This window comes from Hibiscus syriacus, unplaced genomic scaffold, assembly GCF_006381635.1.
Source record: "Hibiscus syriacus cultivar Baekdansim isolate YM2019G1 unplaced genomic scaffold, ASM638163v2 tig00000778_pilon, whole genome shotgun sequence".
In the NCBI taxonomy this organism is placed as follows: Eukaryota; Viridiplantae; Streptophyta; class Magnoliopsida; order Malvales; family Malvaceae; genus Hibiscus; species Hibiscus syriacus.
In genome coordinates this window covers 917,749-935,054 of record NW_024061825.1, presented here as the reverse complement: position 1 = coordinate 935,054, position 17,306 = coordinate 917,749, and the positions used below count along the sequence as shown (strand labels likewise).

General features: G+C 34.7%; 3 protein-coding genes across 4 annotated transcripts; 2 read left to right on the top strand and 1 right to left on the bottom strand.

Annotated features, from left to right (window-relative positions):
• Window positions 1–222: 222 nt before the first annotated feature.
• LOC120114276 (protein PHR1-LIKE 3-like) lies at window positions 223–3,273 on the top strand. Of its 2 annotated transcripts, none has more exons than XM_039135249.1 (6): window positions 223–558; window positions 1,865–1,941; window positions 2,199–2,257; window positions 2,341–2,439; window positions 2,526–2,595; window positions 2,700–3,273. In XM_039135249.1, exons 1-6 carry the CDS (start codon window positions 369–371, stop codon window positions 3,135–3,137), a joined length of 933 nt encoding a protein of 310 aa, XP_038991180.1. In that variant the 5' UTR covers window positions 223–368; the 3' UTR covers window positions 3,138–3,273. The 2 variants fall into 2 exon arrangements, with proteins under 2 accessions (XP_038991180.1, XP_038991175.1); XM_039135244.1 differs by having other exon boundaries at window positions 224–558; window positions 2,199–2,253; window positions 2,370–2,439; window positions 2,700–3,272.
• Window positions 3,274–5,251: 1,978 nt separating this feature from the next.
• On the bottom strand, window positions 5,252–10,124 carry LOC120114267 (O-fucosyltransferase 1-like). Its single transcript, XM_039135234.1, has 9 exons — window positions 9,978–10,124; window positions 9,716–9,878; window positions 8,637–8,715; window positions 8,466–8,536; window positions 8,141–8,229; window positions 7,282–7,405; window positions 6,894–7,177; window positions 6,221–6,350; window positions 5,252–6,119 (listed from the first exon to the last, which is right to left on the bottom strand). The coding sequence occupies exons 1-9, from the start codon at window positions 9,983–9,985 to the stop codon at window positions 5,502–5,504; spliced, it is 1,566 nt and encodes a 521-aa protein (XP_038991165.1). The 5' UTR covers window positions 9,986–10,124; the 3' UTR covers window positions 5,252–5,501.
• A 2,671-nt stretch (window positions 10,125–12,795) lies between these two features.
• Window positions 12,796–16,886, top strand: LOC120114242 (uncharacterized protein At4g04980-like). Its single transcript, XM_039135209.1, has 5 exons — window positions 12,796–13,016; window positions 13,102–13,267; window positions 13,960–14,127; window positions 15,177–15,326; window positions 16,705–16,886. Exons 1-5 carry the CDS (start codon window positions 12,871–12,873, stop codon window positions 16,882–16,884), a joined length of 810 nt encoding a protein of 269 aa, XP_038991140.1. The 5' UTR covers window positions 12,796–12,870; the 3' UTR covers window positions 16,885–16,886.
• Window positions 16,887–17,306: the final 420 nt, after the last annotated feature.

Here is a 17,306-nt window from a genome sequence, read left to right as displayed (position 1 = left end):
AAAATAAAAGTAATAGTCAGGGCATTAAACGTATACTTTACCCTTTGTTTTAATATAAATAAGAAAAATCAATTAAATATTAAGAGGAAGAGAGAGAGAGAGATTGAAAGCAAAAGACAAAGACAACGACAAAGACACAACAACACATTGCTGTCTTAATCTCTGCATGCCTCAATATTCACTCACTTCGCTATTGTAATTCTCTCTCTCTCTCTCTTCCCATTTTCTTCTTCCCCTTTCAGTTTAGGGGCTCCGAGCCCTGAACCCGTATCCGGAGAGAAAGGGCTCTCAGCTCATACCGTTTCATTGATTTTCCTCTGCATTTTCCATCACTTTCTCGAGGAAAAAAACAACAGTTTGAGAAGAAAATGTACTCGGCTATTCGGTCGTTACCGTTAGATGGATGTGTGGGGGGTTACCAAGGGTCGCTTGACGGGACCAACTTGCCCGGTGATGCTTGCTTGGTCCTAACGACGGACCCCAAGCCTCGACTACGGTGGACTGCTGAGCTCCATGAACGTTTTGTCGATGCTGTTACTCAACTCGGTGGCCCTGACAGTTAGTTTTCTCTCTCTCCGGGTTATCTTTTCCTTTTGCTTTTTAGCTGTAAAAATGTGATTTTTGCTGTGTTTACCTTTTGCTTGATTGGGTTATAATAATGTGTTATAGTATTAATCAAAGTTCTCTGTAGCCTTTTGTTCTTGAGATTTGGTCATTGAGTTTCTTTGGGGGCTTTGGCAGCTGTATATATATATATATTTTCTGATAAGATTGGAATTCTAGTTTCTATGTTGTTTGAAATTTAGTTTCACTTTGTCATTTTTTATCTTAGTTTGGTTGTGGAACTAACAATTGGTGTTAATTTCGTAAGTTGAATGGAAGTGATTAAAGTTGTGCTCTTTGCCTTGTTTTTGTATGAAGAAGATATGTGTTTACCATGTTCTTCATATCAGCTTTGACTTTATTGCAGGCTGCAAAATTTTTCCATTATAATCTTTCATATGGTTTAAGAATAATGTTTTTATTGTTACCAATATCGATCGAAACTAGATTATGGCATATCGGAACTCTCTTTATCTCATTGCTATCGGCTCCTTCTTTCGAGCAAATATCTGCTGGTCCTATATTCTTGACCTCTTGTTTAATATTTTATGGCCATGGATTTTCTTCATGTACTTGTATGAGCAACATATATTTGCATAAACATGAAGATTCTTGTGGCCAGGATATGTTTATGGGGTAATTATCTAGCAATAAAATACGACCGAAAGGACAAAACCTTGTTTCGGAGCCATTAAGATGAATTATTTTGGTCTGCATGCTTGCTATGGGAAGACAAATTAGAGCAACTGTGGTTCTTTGTCTTGGTCTGGAAGAATATCCTTGGTCTTTGTATTTTCTTCCATAAAAATTATGCCAAAGGATTAGCGATATGAAATGATTTTTTGAACATCATACCGCAATGCTCTTTCCTTCTTTCCGATGTATGCTTGCTTCATTTCATTTTAAATTATGCTTACCACTGCTGAGGAATAGGACTGTGCCACAAACTTCTGCATTTGTAACCCTTTATCCATTCTATCTATAGTGAGCTAGCTTGTTAAAAATAGCCGAAAATGCTTTAAGGATACAAGCCTGGTTCCGAGAGAACAACTCTTTCGTGAAGCAGGCTGATCATACATGTTTCTCTGTTTGGAACTCGGAGTGATACCGTGTGAACTGTGAACTAAACCTAGCTGATAATGAAGACATTATACGACTCGAGTTTTGTGTACCCTTCTGTTATGTCTTGCTCTAGCATTTTGTTGTCATAAGTTGCAGATCTTGACGTAACTTACTTCTTTTGTCTCGATATGCATTGCAGAAGCAACCCCCAAGACTATTATGAGAACAATGGGAGTAAAAGGCCTTACCCTGTATCACTTGAAATCACACCTTCAGGTTCGTTATTACAGCCATCTCATGAATGATCACGACTTAAAGTTGTTCCCTTGTTATATTGGTGCTTTCATGTCTTTGCTCCCGGGGTTTCTATACCGAAGATGGATCCTGATTTACTATGTGATTACTGTAATTAGGAAGCTTAATGTGTGCCTTTCTGTGCACCCACTTATACCTGCATGTATTTTGTTGTTGAAAGGAGTGTGCTTTAGCAGAAATACCTTTACGAATACCTTGTTTTCTTTAATCTTTTGCAGAAATACAGACTAGGAAAGCAATCTTCCAAGGAATCAACTGAGAATTCGAAGGATGGTATGTGTCTAGATCTGTTTAAATTATTACTCATGTGACCAAATAGATGCCTGACAACGACTACCCTCTTAATTGATCACTAATGAGATGTTTCGTTGGCGTTTATGCTTCTTCAGTTGCGGAAAGGCAGGACACTGGCTCATCTACGACAGAATCATCGAGAATGGTTGCACAAGATGTGAATGAGTATGTTGCTTTTGCACTTGTTTGAAGATCTTGTTGGTTTATTTTTTTGAATTTCGGATGAATGCTGGATTTCATTTTCCGAACAGTGGTTACCAGGTTACTGAAGCACTTCGAGTGCAGATGGAAGTTCAACGTAAACTGCATGAACAGTTGGAGGTTGGTTAATTCTTAATGTCTATATGCTAGCAAATAAATATATTTCCAAAAATTCCACTTGCTGATATTAAAAAGTTCAGAATACTTGTGGTTTCACCTGGCAGGTACAACGTCGTCTTCAAATCCGAATCGAAGCACAAGGTAAATACCTACAGTCGATACTCGAGAAAGCCTGTAAAGCTCTGAATGATCAGGCCGCTGCTTCTGCCGGTCTAGAAGCAGCCAGAGACGAGCTTTCCGAACTGGCTATCAAGGTTTCGAACGATTGCCAAGGGATGATCCCTCTCGATAACATAAAATTGCCTTCCTTATCCGAACTAGCTGCAGCTCTAGAGAACCAACCAGCTTCCAATATGCCGGCCCTAATCGGTGACTGCTCTGTCGAAAGCGGCTTGACTGGAAGCCCTTTATCTCCAATGGGTGTCGGTTCACAAGCCGTTACAATGAAGAGGCCGAGGTCCCCATTCGGTATCGGAGACCCTTTGCCCTTGGGTGGCAACATAAGGCAAGAAATAGAATGGGTGATGCCCAATATTCGTTGAGTTCCAAGACATTGCCCTCTAGAAATGGTACTTTCCCTCTTGTTTACTGTATTATCCATGGTCTGCATATTCCAGAGGCAGATCCTTTTGAATATGGGATTACATGTAAAACTCGAAATCTCCTCCCCACGAATCAAATCGATCTGAACATCACTTTAAAAAGTAGACATACATGATGTGTAACACCCTCAAATCTCAAATCAATACGGATGACCCGATCCGATCCGATGTGTCACATTATGATATCAGAGCGACCAACAATAAAAATTCAGCAGAAATTAATCTTTTTGTAAAATCATGTAAAATTATAAAATAATTTATAATTAAAATGCAGGTTCAAAAAATCATGCATATATTACAAACAGAATTAAAATTATACAAGTTCTAGATTTAATATAAAAAAAATCAAATATGATTTACATGTCTCTTAATTACACTTTTATCATATTTTGTAAACAAAGTCGAAAGAACTCCCATTACTGATGTTGATAGTTTTAGTGAATTTATTTTTTTTTAAATGAGCTCTGGGAAGTTCAGTAATACAAAACTATCAAAAGATGCTAAAAATGTTCAAATAAATAGCAAATATTTAAAATTTTCTCATTGATTCAGACATCTTCAAATTTTCGTGATGAGCTGAAGTTTCATTGATATTTTTTCAGATAACAGACATGTTGCTTATAGCTAAGAGGAAACGTTCAATAAATATTTAAAATTGTGGATGGGATTTTAGGGTTTTTTTGAAAAATTAGAAATTTTAGGATTTTTTATTTTGAAGAAATAAAAGGTAATTAAATTGTGTTATGTGTCGAGAAATAATTGGGTGATGGGTTTTTAAAGGATTTTAACGATTCAATCGTAAAATGATAAGATGATGGAATATAAGCATCTACTTTGAATTTAAAACTTTAGGCATTATTTAATGGAAAATAAAGATATATTATAGCCTTTCAAAACTAACAGTTGATTTTGCACCGTTTTAGATTGGATTTGGATTTATTCAAACATCAAACATGCATATGTATTTGCAGGAGACATTGCTTCGGGTATGCCGTGCGATGTTGATTCTCATCCCCAGGCGCTTGTTAGCGGGCGATTTCACTTCCAATCTTAAGCTTCTCCAAAACTATCCCTCGGCAAACATCGGTCATTTGTTGTATGTTGCGAACAAGTTGCGCTCACAAGCCGTAGGCTAAAAAGCTTATTCATGTCGTGTTCTTTTATCATCGGTCCCTCCGTTCAAACCCTTTTGTTCTTTGGTTTGAGAGAGAAAAGGAAAAGAATCGATGCTTGTGAAGTAAATTGGTGGGTGTAAATTGGTTGGGAGTAAGAGCTAACACGCAGGCAGAGGAGGATAACATTAATGTTACTGTTCCATTAGAGTTGTGTTGAAGTGGAAAGAATTATGCAGCGTTTGTTTTCTCATGGTGGATTGATTTTGCAGCGTTAGGTTTTGCATACAAACAGTGACGGATGCTAGATTTTATGTTTTATATTAGGGGTGAACTTGAATTTTTAAAATTTCAAGAGATCAAAACTGTTTCTAATAGAAAATACATAGAAAATATCTAAAAATATACGAAGAATCAGAATAATATTGAGTTTACCTCGTTCATATCAAATTTTAAGGGTTAAAATGACTGAACTAAGTCGAGCAGCGGAATGGCTTTTCTTTTTCATTTGTATAAAATTGCTAATCGATCTGAAAGTTTAACAAGGCAGGCCGGTCGTATACAAAATAAATATTTGAAATACAAGGAAATAAAACGAATAAACATCATCATCGTAATTCTAAAGATATCAGGCATCACTATACCCAAGGTTCTTTCTTTTTTAGGGGGACAGCATGTTAAACAAATACAATCTCAACTGTAGAACTTACCTTCCCAATTAAAAACTAGGGTCATGTGCTCCAAACCAATCTGTTCTAGTGATCTCCTACAAAATGTTCAGAAATTTAATTATATACCCGCTTTTTGATTTTGATATATACACACGGGACAGGATCCGTTCACACCTAGTGTAAAACTCTTACCTTTTTAGGAGCATTAGATGAGAAATCAAAGGCAGAAATTAACAGTAGAAGATGAGAAGAAATTCACTGGAAAAAAAGAGTTAATCTCGGCTTTTAATTTCCTTCAATCCAACGGTCTTAAAATGGTGTAAAATTCTTAATTTTACATTGGGTACAAGTGGATCCTAACTGAGGAGAAATGGGTATAGTTCAAGGGCCAAAATGAGCATAAGTAAAGAAGAAAACAGTCATGAAGCTTACATCCATAACTCAACAAGGCCAGACCAAATCACTTCCTTTCTGTGGTTTCCAAGGAGATGCATACCATATAAAAATCCGAATCGAAACTCTCATACTTCCGTTTGGCGTGTTGAATTTGTTCCGGCCATGGGTGCTAGGTCACTACTTACTTCGTTCTCTAACTGTCTGTCTAAAATTTCCAAAACGTTATCCGGTGGGCATTGGTCAGCAGGAATTTTAGGTGACACTTGACAGAAGCATTCTGGCCAAGAATTTGTATAAAACGATTCGGGTGGCACCCGCTTGTGAGGTCCGCCAAAGTTTGTTTTAAGCATGACTCGCCTAACAGCTTGTTCAAAACCAGCAGTCCGTCCATTCTCTCGGTCGATGAATATTGGAGCAAGAGCTTTCCTGTCTGGCCTAATTGTAGTCCGAAAACCGTAATAGAGTCGGTGACCGAGTAGATTGTTGGCAAAGTTACTTGGTCCATCATATGTTGGCATAAAAATGTCTGAAAGAAGACAGACCATATAATCAACAGCAGAGCCTATCAACCCCCTCGTGTTTGCAGCTAGTTCCTCTGAAGAGTCCACAGAACTGTGATTCTCAAGGCGAGGGAACAGATCACGAAATGGTTTCATAAACCGCTCTCCGCCAAATAATTCACCAGCTGCTAGGTATATCCGGGTAGAGTTGTCGAATCCCATAGCACGTAAGACAAGACCAACCTGCAGTTCAAACGCTCGTTTATGTACAAAGCACCATTGCCACTTTGTGTATAAGTAGCGAGAGAAAAACCATTGGAGGAACGATTAACATGATAGATTACCTCCTCTGGAGTCAGTGGGCACTTCCCAATGGCCCTTCTTTCTCTATAAACAAGTTTTTTCTCTGCAAAATTTTCCTTCCTATATTTCTTCAATATACTTTGCTCTTCAGGGCTAAATATGTCAAAGCACCTGTAAAGCATCCGAGCACGTCAGCCAATCGAGGTCTTTATGTGTATTATGACATTTGTTATGTTAACTCATGTGTTAATAGTCAATACAATATAGAAACTAGAGGCCACACAGTGGATCAAAAATAATGAAATATGGATGCATTTACTAATTACTATCATTTGTCAAGCAAAATGCATCAGCCTCAACACGAGGAGAGGAAATGGGCACACGTATTTAACGTATTTAAAGCAATAATAATCATTTCAACCGAAAGCATGAGTGTGTTTGAAACACAGATATATGCATGTCTAAATGGTCTTGCAATACTCGAGATCTCATGTATTTTTTTTCCAGAAAAAATACCTCTTTACATTTCTTTTATCTTGCACAAATGAAGCAATATAAGTACAGTAAGATAAGGGATACATCTTATTGCACAAATGAAGCAATATAGGTACAATAAGAGCACAAATCCCAAGCAAAATTATGTGCATAACGCTCAATCTATGGCCGCTACATATGAAGCAATATAGGTACAATAAGGTAAGGGATACAACATACCCGGCAAATGCCAGCATATCCATCTCAAAACGAAGATGTATCGACATGAAATGACCTTGTGCACGGAGTTTGTCAATGATTGACTCACTTAATTTCATAATCTTTGGCTTGAACCTTAAAGCATGATAATTAACTCTACACCTCAAACGTTGATACTCCGGATTGTCAATTTCTTCAGCAAGGCGATGTGAAAAGGGAGTTAGATAAATAGCACCATGCTCCTGCATTTTCTCGAGAGCAACTGTTGTATACCAACTTATAGGAGCATCCCTAGGGGGGCGAATCTGGACAAAGTGAAAAGGAAACAAGAACAGAAAAGGCACAAAATTTCAACAACTGAATATAACATTATTTGTATAATTAACAATTAAAGGTATCAATAGTTCACTTGATGCGCTTTTATCTTCTTGGTTTTTCCATTCTTCCGTGTTTCGGGTATGCTTTCCACTATTCGTACATCATACTTCAGTGTCTGGACAAAATGCTCAACATCATAGATACCTTGGAAACCACTGGAGAAATAAAGATGGTATCAGCACATTTAATTGCAAAAGATCCACAAGAAACATAGACAATTGGCCGCATTGAAGATCCGGGAAACATATTCTACGTAATAAACACATGTATCTTTCCAGTTATTGTTTAGGCTGATTAACAGTTAATGCTCTCGACCAAAGCAAATAAAACATCAAACATATTTGCAGCAAATCAATGTAGACTTTGGAAATACACCTTCAATAGCTTTTCAATTCTAAGGAGAAGCGACAGTAAAAAACATCCTACAGCTAACTTTGACTAGAATAAATTGAAATGATGATAAGTATACCAAACAAATAAACACAAACTTGCTGCAACCATAGCAAGTTTATTTAGAAGATGCCAAAGAGAGAAAACAACCTAGATTAGGAAAGCCAAAGCCATAGAAATCAAACATATGTTGATCTTCACTAATTATGCAGAGGAGGAAAATATCAAACCACTCTCTGTTATTTAACAATGTTCGATTAACCTTGTTGAGCTATCCAATGTAAGACATTAGAATTTCACTCACTACATATTGCATCCACACTGTGGAAGAAAAAAGCAAATGACAAATTAACATCCTAAAACTCCACCCTAGAATTTGCAAGTAAGTGTTTGAACTGTTTATTTAAAATCTTAGTGTTAATAGCATTGAAATTTCACTGCTTTCATCATCGAATGGTAACCATCTAATTTCAGGGAAATTGAAAAAAGGACAAGACTACCTGTCATCATGCCAAAAGGAGTTTGCATCCAACTCGGGCAGTACGAGCGTGGCATTCATAATTCGTGCGGCAAGAACCGCATTACAGATCTAAAACATCAAAAGCAGTGAACTTACTATTTTTATTCCAAGTACACCATTGAAGCAGTGTAACCAAAATCTAAGCCTAGTTTAAACTTGGGTAATGAATCATAAGCACTTTTGGGTAAAGAATTTAAAACATCTAACATAAAAACTCAAGCTGGTTTGCACCCAATATAATCTTATTGGAGAAGCCATTAACAGAATGCATCAGATTAGAGTTTATGGACAAATTTAGGACAAACCGCACTGCGCTGCTGATTCAGACCACCATTGCAACGAACTCGAAGATAGCCATTAGTTTCCTTTGGAGGAGCTGCCAGAATATAACAATTATAATTATCAGAAACTTGCATCTTTTGCAGAAACCAAGTCAAATAGATTTGTTTTTCTTCTACAAAGTTATGAGTAGTTACGAGGCCAATCAGATCGTGGAGCAGATGAAGGCCTCCAGCCACCAGACTTGGAACTTTCCCAAAGTTCTTCGACATTAATCTGAATAAACATGTCAGATGAAATAATGGTCAAATGCTCAAAGGATCAACACTGCTGACCAACAAGTAAAAGTTAAAAAGGATGATAATAAATCCTAATCACGGGCTCAGCTCACACATGCAGACAGTTCAAAGTACTACAAGAACCAGTCTCGTGCACCATTACTTGAGTACAGAGCATCCTATAAAGGTAACAGAACTTATCAACAAATCTGGTTAGAGTAACCATGCATAAAAACAAATTAGTTTCTGATAGCCAAGAAATGGTACTCTCTTTTGCAATCAACATAACACCAGACCAAAGCAATATATAAAGCATTTATACTTTGAGTCTTTGACAAATTTTATGTAATTAATAGGTAAATGCATGAGCTATATGAAGATTACAAAAGCCAATTACGAGACTATCCACAACTAACCAAATGAAGGCTTATGTGATAGAAAATCCTCAGTTTATATTTAGGCCCCAACATTCAAATAAATCTATGATCTTGACCGGGACCATAAATAATTACATAAAAGGGGACTATTCAAAAGAGAAATAAACGACACATTATCTAAAAATTAAAACCACCTATAATGGCCAAACTATCAAACAGTATAAATGCAAGGCTTTCTACTATCTTTTTGGCATTGGATGTCACATTAATGTTATTAAATATTCATTCGTCCTGTAAACCTAGCAGCCAATCATAACAAATTTTCATCATCATAACATTTCTAACTTTAAGTTTAACAATCCAAAAACTCAATACACTAATTTTAATTGAACAGAGTAATTAAAGCTCCGAACAATGACTAATCTCAACATATCATAATCAAATGAAACACGTGGCTCAAATTTACTCCATTAAACTCCTAAACAAAGACAACACTAACGGATCTCAGTCATTACTCCAAGTTCAAACTCTCTTGTCATTTTCCTCGCACATTCATCAGAAAACGAACAAACACCATTATCCAAAATCAAGAGATCTCACATTCTAAACACTACTACTAACCTCAGAAGGCTCGAGAGATCCTCGATTTCCACCGATCGTAGACGAAAAGAAAAGCGAGAACGTGCAGATCAAAAGCACCACAACAGAAACCGCGAGCTTAACGTAAATTCCCTTCGCTCCTCCTCCTCCTCCTTGCTTTCCATGCTGCCTATGCAGCCCCGGCCTACAAAAGAAAAAGGATCCGAGTTCAACAATATACCTGTTTGCATCAATGAAAAACAAAAAAAAATTCGTGTAAGATGAATAAGATAATTAGTCTTACCTCCGCATAACTAGGAAAGGACGAAGAGACGAGTGTTTCCAGATCTGGAGGGTTTTAGATCTTATGCTGTTTTGGTTGGGATTTTTGGTGAGTGAATTTGATCAAAGTGTAGTTTTTGGAGAAGGTAAGGTTAGCTGGATTTGGCGGTTGTTGGGTAAATGCGACGGTTTGTTTGATTGGCCTTCGTTTACTGAGCCGGGTCTGGGTTTTACCCGTAACCTTCAATGAGAGAATAACAAGTGTTGAACGTTTAATAAATTTGAGGTTTAATATACTTTTACGTACCTTAATTATATTTAAATTAACTTTTTTGTGTTAGAGATATTTTCGTTAAAAATAAATATTTATTATTATTTTTTTGTTATACTTTAGGTGTTTACTATTAAAAAATTCGTCAAGAGATATGTATCATGTTTAGATTTTAAAAAATATTTTTTAAATATTTTTTAAATATATATATAAATATGACACATGTCATTTAACATGTTTTTTTAACGGTATACACTTAAAAGTGTAACAGAAAAAATATTAGTCACCTATTTTTAACAAAAAAATATTTAAGCACCAAAAATCATTTTGATGTATAGTTTCGACACCTAAAAGTATATTAAGCCTAAATTTGAAGTGGACATTATTAAAAGAGATAATATTAATATTTAGGGTAAAGTATACATATGGTACCGGACTATAAGGTATTATTTTATTAAGTACTTCGACTATACTAGGGGTGTAAACTCGACTCGAAAACTCTGAAATGAAGTTCGACTCGACTCGAAAACTCGCGAGCTTAAAATTTTCAAGCTCGATTTGAACTCAAAATCTTGAATTTAAGCTCGTGAGCAACTCGAAAAGGCTTGAAATGAAAAAAAAATTCTTAAACTTAACTCGATTGAAACGTAAAACTCAAACTCGAACATGAACCTTAAATACATGAAATCTTACTGTATTTTTTAAAAAAAGTCAATACATAAATATTAATATTATTAATAATTTATTTTTTAAAAAAATAAAATCTTAATATATTATATTTTCGAGCTGCTCACGAGCTTTTCGAGCCGAATATCGAGTAGCTCATTTCGGCTCGTTAAGAACTCGAATTGAGCTCGAGTCGAGTCCATTCGATTCGAGTATTTATCGAGCTTTGATCGAGTCGATCTCGAATAACTCATGATCTGTCTCGTCTCATTTACAGCCCTAGGCAATACTACCAAGCATTACACGTTTCAATACTTGATTATTTTAAAATTCTATTTAAGGCTCCCTTTCTCTCTTTTTGCTTCTCTTCATTTTCCCTCCATCATCCATTTCTTCATGATTATATTATGTTCGGATTCTCCGTTTCCCTCTCCTCCAATTTCTACCTTTTTTCCATTTTTGGCTTTAAATTTATCTAATTTGAAAATTTACCATCTAATTTTATAGGATTCATAAGTGCCATCATGTTGCTTTTGGTTTGTTGGTGACGAGAGATTGTTTCTTGGGTGGGAGAGGGATGAGGGGGTCTCAAGAACCCTAATTGCTTTTACCAAAACATTTCGATTTCCTTTATAAACAATGTCGATTATTTTTTATTCTCGAGTTACATAATTGATCGATTGATTATAAAGATGAGAACTACCTCGTCTTACGTCGTTTTCGGCTATGAGAGGTTGTTCTTAGTCATGGGTAAGATTATTTATTTATTGAATTAATATATATATATATATATATATATATATATATATATATATATGTTTTAAAATAAATCAAATGAAATATTTGTAAAATTAAATTCAAGTAAATTATGTGTGATTAATCATATATGCTTGGCTTATTGTTAGGATCAAAACAAGGAAATCATTGATAGAGCAAAGCTTAAGCTAATAGCATGCAACATATGCCATTGAATAACCTAATAGCATGCAACATATGCCATTGAATAGCAGGTGAGAGTCATACATTGATATTTAAGATAAATTATGCTATTATTCAGTAATCTATTATTTCTTTCCTCTTTTAGCCATCTAATTATTTTTTAACCAATGCATCACTAACGTTATTTTTCTTCTATTTTTATCAACAATCGTTAAAAAATTAACAGCATTACTGACGTGTTTTTTTTACTCCTTTTAATTTTCCAAACTCGTCATTTTCTATTAAAACATTGGCGGTTGTTTAAGCTGGACGTTAATATAATGATTGAGATATGATAGTCGTTTGAAATTCTGATATTAGATTTTATCATATCACAATCAACATGTTAACATTCAACTCAGAATATCATCCGTTTTTTAACAGAAAAGGATAAGTTTGGAATATAATGAATAATTGGGTGACTATTTTGTAACTTTTAACAATCTAGGGACTCAACAAAGCAACACTCTATAGTATGTGGACCATTTTATAACTTTTAATAGTCAAGAGACTTAATAAAGTAATATCCTATAGTCGGGGACCATTTATGTACTTTATCCTTAAAAAATATATCATGTCAAATCGTCGTTTAAATTTTAAAAGCTGATGACCAAAATAGGAAAAATGTATCGTTAATGATACTTCTGCCAAAATAAATAATTAAGTAACTAAAACAGCAATGAAATAATAGGTTAGTGACTAATAATGTAGTTTATCCTTATATTTAATTCATTCTTTATTTTATATCTCCAAAATTTTCAATCTCTTATAAACATGCAAACTTGTATTCCTCCTTGTTCGTCAAAGTTCACCATAAAGCAAACCTATCCGATATTCACACATAAGCATCACCAAAACCACACCGGCAGCTCCGCTGCCACAGCTTCCGCCAGCTATGGCACCGAAAAGTAGTGGTGGGCCGCCGCCGCCACCGCCAATCAGTGCAGGGAAATTGTTAACCCGAAACCACTCCATTGGTAAACTGAAGAAATCAAGCATAATGAGCAATCTCTTCAGAGATTTGAGGATAAAGTTGGAAGGGTCAAGGTTGCAAATTAAGATAACTAGTCGAACCAGGAAGCAACTCGGGGGTTCTGCCGGAGGAAAAGAAGGATTGGCAGCTTCGTTGCTAGAACTAACGCAAAGGTTACATTTGTTGCTTATTTTTCTCTTCTTTTCTTTTTTCAAGACGAGTGACTAAATTGAATTTATTTATTTGTTGGGGTCTTAGATCACCATTCTTCAAACAAATTGAAGAAGATGTTGAGAAGTATGGCAAGACGATATTGGAATTGAAAGCATCCATCAACTCTTTTGAAACGAAGGACATGAATGAGCTGGTTAAGTTCCAACAAGATATGGATTACATCCTTGAAGATCTGACCGATGAAAGTCAGGTCATATATATATATATATATATATATATATATATATATATATTGATTCATGGATGATATATATAATTTATAATGTAAAAATAAGACTCCAACGTTTATTCGAATGATTATTATTATTTTTGAATGGTAAAGGGTTACTTGACTATTAAAAACTACAAAATGATTCTCGACTATAAAGAGTTGATTTGTTGAGTATCTCGACTATTAAAAGTTACAAAATAGTCACCAAACTGTTCATTATGTTCCAAACTCATCTTTTTCCGTTAAAATTTTGACAGCATTCTGAGCTGTACGTTAACATGCTGACTGGGATACGATAGAATCTGATCTCATAATCTCAAATGATTATCATATCTCAATCAACATGTTAAAGTCCAACTCAGACGATCGTTAAATTTTTAATGGAAAAAGACGAGTTCGAAACATAATGAATAATCGAGTGACTATTTTGTAACTTCTAAGAGTCGAGGGACTCGGTAAAGCAACTTCATGTAGTTAGAGGATCATTTTGTGACTTTTAATAGTTAAGAGACTCGATAAAATAGTATCTTATAGCTAGAGAGCATATACTTTACCCTAAAATTTATAATATCAAAATTAACCTTCAACTTTTATTCGAATGATCATTTTAATCCTTATCTTCACGTCTGAACTTGTTTAATCCTCATGATTGTTAATGCTTTAAGGTGTAGGTGCTTGCGAAGTTTGAGGATTTCCCCACCAAGAAAATGGAAACGATAAGGGCAGCCGCCGCGTTGTTCTCTAAAGCAAACTCCATAGTTTCTAAATTAAAGAGTTGGGAAGTGAAGTCACCATCTGCACAACTGTTGATCAGATTCGATCGCTATTTCACCAAGGTGATTTTTTAATCGGTAAATTATGGGCTAAGTATCTAAACTATCAGTTTTGATCCGTTATAATATCTAATTTTTCAAATTTTTTCAAAAGCATACCTATAATTTAGTTTTTGAATCATTTTAGTACCCTGTCGTTAAAAATTTTAGTTTTTATTTCATTTTAGTACCCCGTTTAAAATTTAACATTAAAGTTTGAAAAATTGAAAGTTTAGGTTCTAAAATAGACCAAAAACTGATAGCTTAGGTACTAAACGCGTTAAGTTTTTAACAGCGGTGTACTAAAATGAAATGAAAACCAAATGTTAGGTATGATTTTGAATAAATTAATAGTTTAGGTACTAAAACAGACCAAAACTAATAGTTTAAATACTAAATACATACTTTACCCTTTTTAATTATGTTATTTTTCAATTTTTTTATTTTTAAAATATTTGTATCTAATATTTTTATATGATTCTTTAAATATAGGGTAAACTACAAGTTTAGTACTTAAACTATTTCTTTTGTTCCATTTTGATACGTAAACTTTGTTTTTTTCTCCAAAAATCATTAATAACGTTTGGTTTAGGTTTTTATTTGATACTCTTCGTTAAAAATTAATAGAATTTTTGATGTGACATTTCTTTTATTGTTTTCAATGATGACATGACATTATCTTACGGTGACATGTCAACACTACTAAGTTTTTAACAATAGGTACCAAAATGAAACATAAACTAAATGTTAGGTATGATTTTAAATAAATAAAGTTCGGATACCAAAACAGAACAAAAGTAATAGGTTAGATACTAAATGTATAGTTTACCCCTAAATATATGAACGTGGGATAATATGAACAAAATTAAAAAGGGTCTAGGAGGGACTGAGTCCTCAATTTTTTTTTGAGATAATCACGGGTCGATTTTTTTATCAATTCGATCCGATCTCAAAAGGATACTCATTCCATTTAAAAATTTGATCCGACTTATATTTAAAAAAGTTTTACATCGAATAAAAATCTGACTCGATTAGATACAAATATAAAAATATTTATTTACTTGTGGGTGAAGATTAAGACAGAATTGGATGCAATTGAAAGGACAAAAGATGAGGAATCCAGGACCTTCAAGAGACATGGGATTGATTTCGACTTCAATATATTTGTTACCATCAAAGAGCTGATGGTGGATGTTTCTTCCAACTGCATGGAGCTTGTACTTAAGGTCACCCATTTCTTTTGCCATTTTATTTTAAAAGTATTTATGCTCAATACACACTCATATATAATTGTTGCCATTTAACCCGAAACTGACGGATTCTGACCCGACACGATCCAATAGAATCAGATTTTTGTTAAAATAATCAGGTTCAGGTTGAGTCGGATTTTTAATGGGGTGAGGTGATTTGGTTGGGTCGGATTCGGGTGGAGGGTGAAAAAACCCCGAACCGACCCGAGGATAATAATGTAATTTCTTTTAAAAAATTATTATTTTTATTAAGTCCTTATTTTATATCGGGTCGAGTCGGGTCAAATTTATACTCTAAAAATTCGGGTCAAGTCAAGTCGAGTGGAGGATATATATTTTCGAGTAAGATCAGATCAGAGGGAGGATATATAGTTTTCAAGTCAAATCAGATTCAAATAAAAGATACATATTTTTAGGTCGGATCAAATTGATTGAAAGTTCGATCCTAACTCGACCCGTTGCCACTTGCCATCGCTAACTATAGTGGATGGTATATTATAGGAGGATTGTACCAAACTCAAGAACCCTATATTTATATATATAGTTATACTGACACATAACTCTAGTTGAATAATATTGTTTCATATCGCGAGGGCTCCGACCTTATATCCCAACAATACCAATAGTAGGCTACAACCTCGACCCTGTATCGACTATAGATCCTTATTTTTGGTCAAATGTATTGTACTACAAAATTTTTTATTAGACTAAAAGAAATTTAGATTACGAACTCTGACAATAATTATATGTGACTTAGAAAGTTCATACAGTGCTTGTGTTGCTGAGATTCATCCAATCTTAGAGGCTTGGATTAGCCCCAATGGTGTTTTGCTTCCACATTGTTGCCTAACCTGAGATCCGTTTGACTTAGGTGGCTTGGCTTAGCCCCGATTGAGTTTTGCTTCCGCATTGTTGTTTAACTCTAGCGGGTTTGTTCGTCGCTTAATACAATTTTTAAAGAGGTCTTGTTCAATCCTCAAACTCGAGTATACTCGTAAACAATGATGGATCTAGAAATTAAAATTTTGAGGTTCGAAATTTTAATACTCGATTCTAAAAAAATTTGGGTGTGCAATTTTTTTTATTTTTTCCTATTCTCATTAGTAAACTAAACTAAATTTAAAATTTTTTTTCTCAAAATAATGGTGCAATGGCTCTCCTATGAAGCCATGTACGTCCGCCTCTGCTCGTAAAAGATACATATAGATTTCACCTGACTCAAAAAAACATCTTATAAATTTAACTGTCGGATTAAATAGATAATCGTATTCTTGAATAAGTTTATTCACAAATTCTATTCATCTCGGATGTATTCACTCGTATTGTACTCTCGAACTATGGTTTTTTCTTGCAGGAATGGAGAGAAACAAGAGGTGCAACATGCAATGCTGATGTACAAAAGAAAGTGAATAAGAATTTGCTATGGAGAGCTTTTCAAATGGCGTTTAGGGTTTATTCATTTGCCGGTGGCAACGACGATCGTGCTGACAAGTTAGCCAGAGAATTGGCTAATGAAATTTTGAGTGATTCTTAGCCTCACACCCAGGGCTGTAAACGATCCGAGTCGAGCTCGAGTATTGCTGAGCTCGACTCGAACTCGAAAAGTTTAAAATTAGACTTGACTCGACTCGAAAACTCACGAACTAAAAATTATCAAGCTCAGCTCGAAATCGAAATATAATATTGAAACTCGACTCGAACTCGAAAAGGCTCGAACTAAAAAAAAATTCAGGAGCTCGATTGAAGCTCGAGACTCAAACTCGATTGAAGACCGATTCAAGCTCGAACTCAAACTCGAATTTGAACCTACAAAAATCTTATATTACATTTAAAAATATATTTTTTAAAAATTTATAATTATCAATAATGTATTTTTAATATATTTTTAATAATGTAATTTTAAAAAATCTAAAATTATAATATAACGAGTAGCTCACGAGCTTTTCGAGTCGAGTA

Bases quoted from the DNA above. Each gene is read 5' to 3' on its own strand.
- LOC120114276 (XM_039135249.1), top strand. From the start codon at position 369: ATGTACTCGGCTATTCGGTCGTTACCGTTAGATGGATGTGTGGGGGGT. The intron at 2,440-2,525 runs GTATGTTGCTTT...TTTTCCGAACAG, and splicing joins GTTGCACAAGATGTGAATGA to TGGTTACCAGGTTACTGAAG. The intron at 2,596-2,699 runs GTTGGTTAATTC...TTCACCTGGCAG, and splicing joins AACTGCATGAACAGTTGGAG to GTACAACGTCGTCTTCAAAT.
- LOC120114267 (XM_039135234.1), bottom strand. The intron at 8,230-8,465 runs GTTTGTCCTAAA...TTGATGTTTTAG, and splicing joins TGAATCAGCAGCGCAGTGCG to ATCTGTAATGCGGTTCTTGC. The intron at 7,406-8,140 runs GTAGTCTTGTCC...TTATTTCTCCAG, and splicing joins TCCTTTTGGCATGATGACAG to TGGTTTCCAAGGTATCTATG.
- LOC120114242 (XM_039135209.1), top strand. From the start codon at position 12,871: ATGAGCAATCTCTTCAGAGATTTGAGGATAAAGTTGGAAGGGTCAAGG. The intron at 13,268-13,959 runs GTCATATATATA...TTTAAGGTGTAG, and splicing joins ATCTGACCGATGAAAGTCAG to GTGCTTGCGAAGTTTGAGGA. The intron at 14,128-15,176 runs ATTTTTTAATCG...TGGGTGAAGATT, and splicing joins ATCGCTATTTCACCAAGGTG to AAGACAGAATTGGATGCAAT.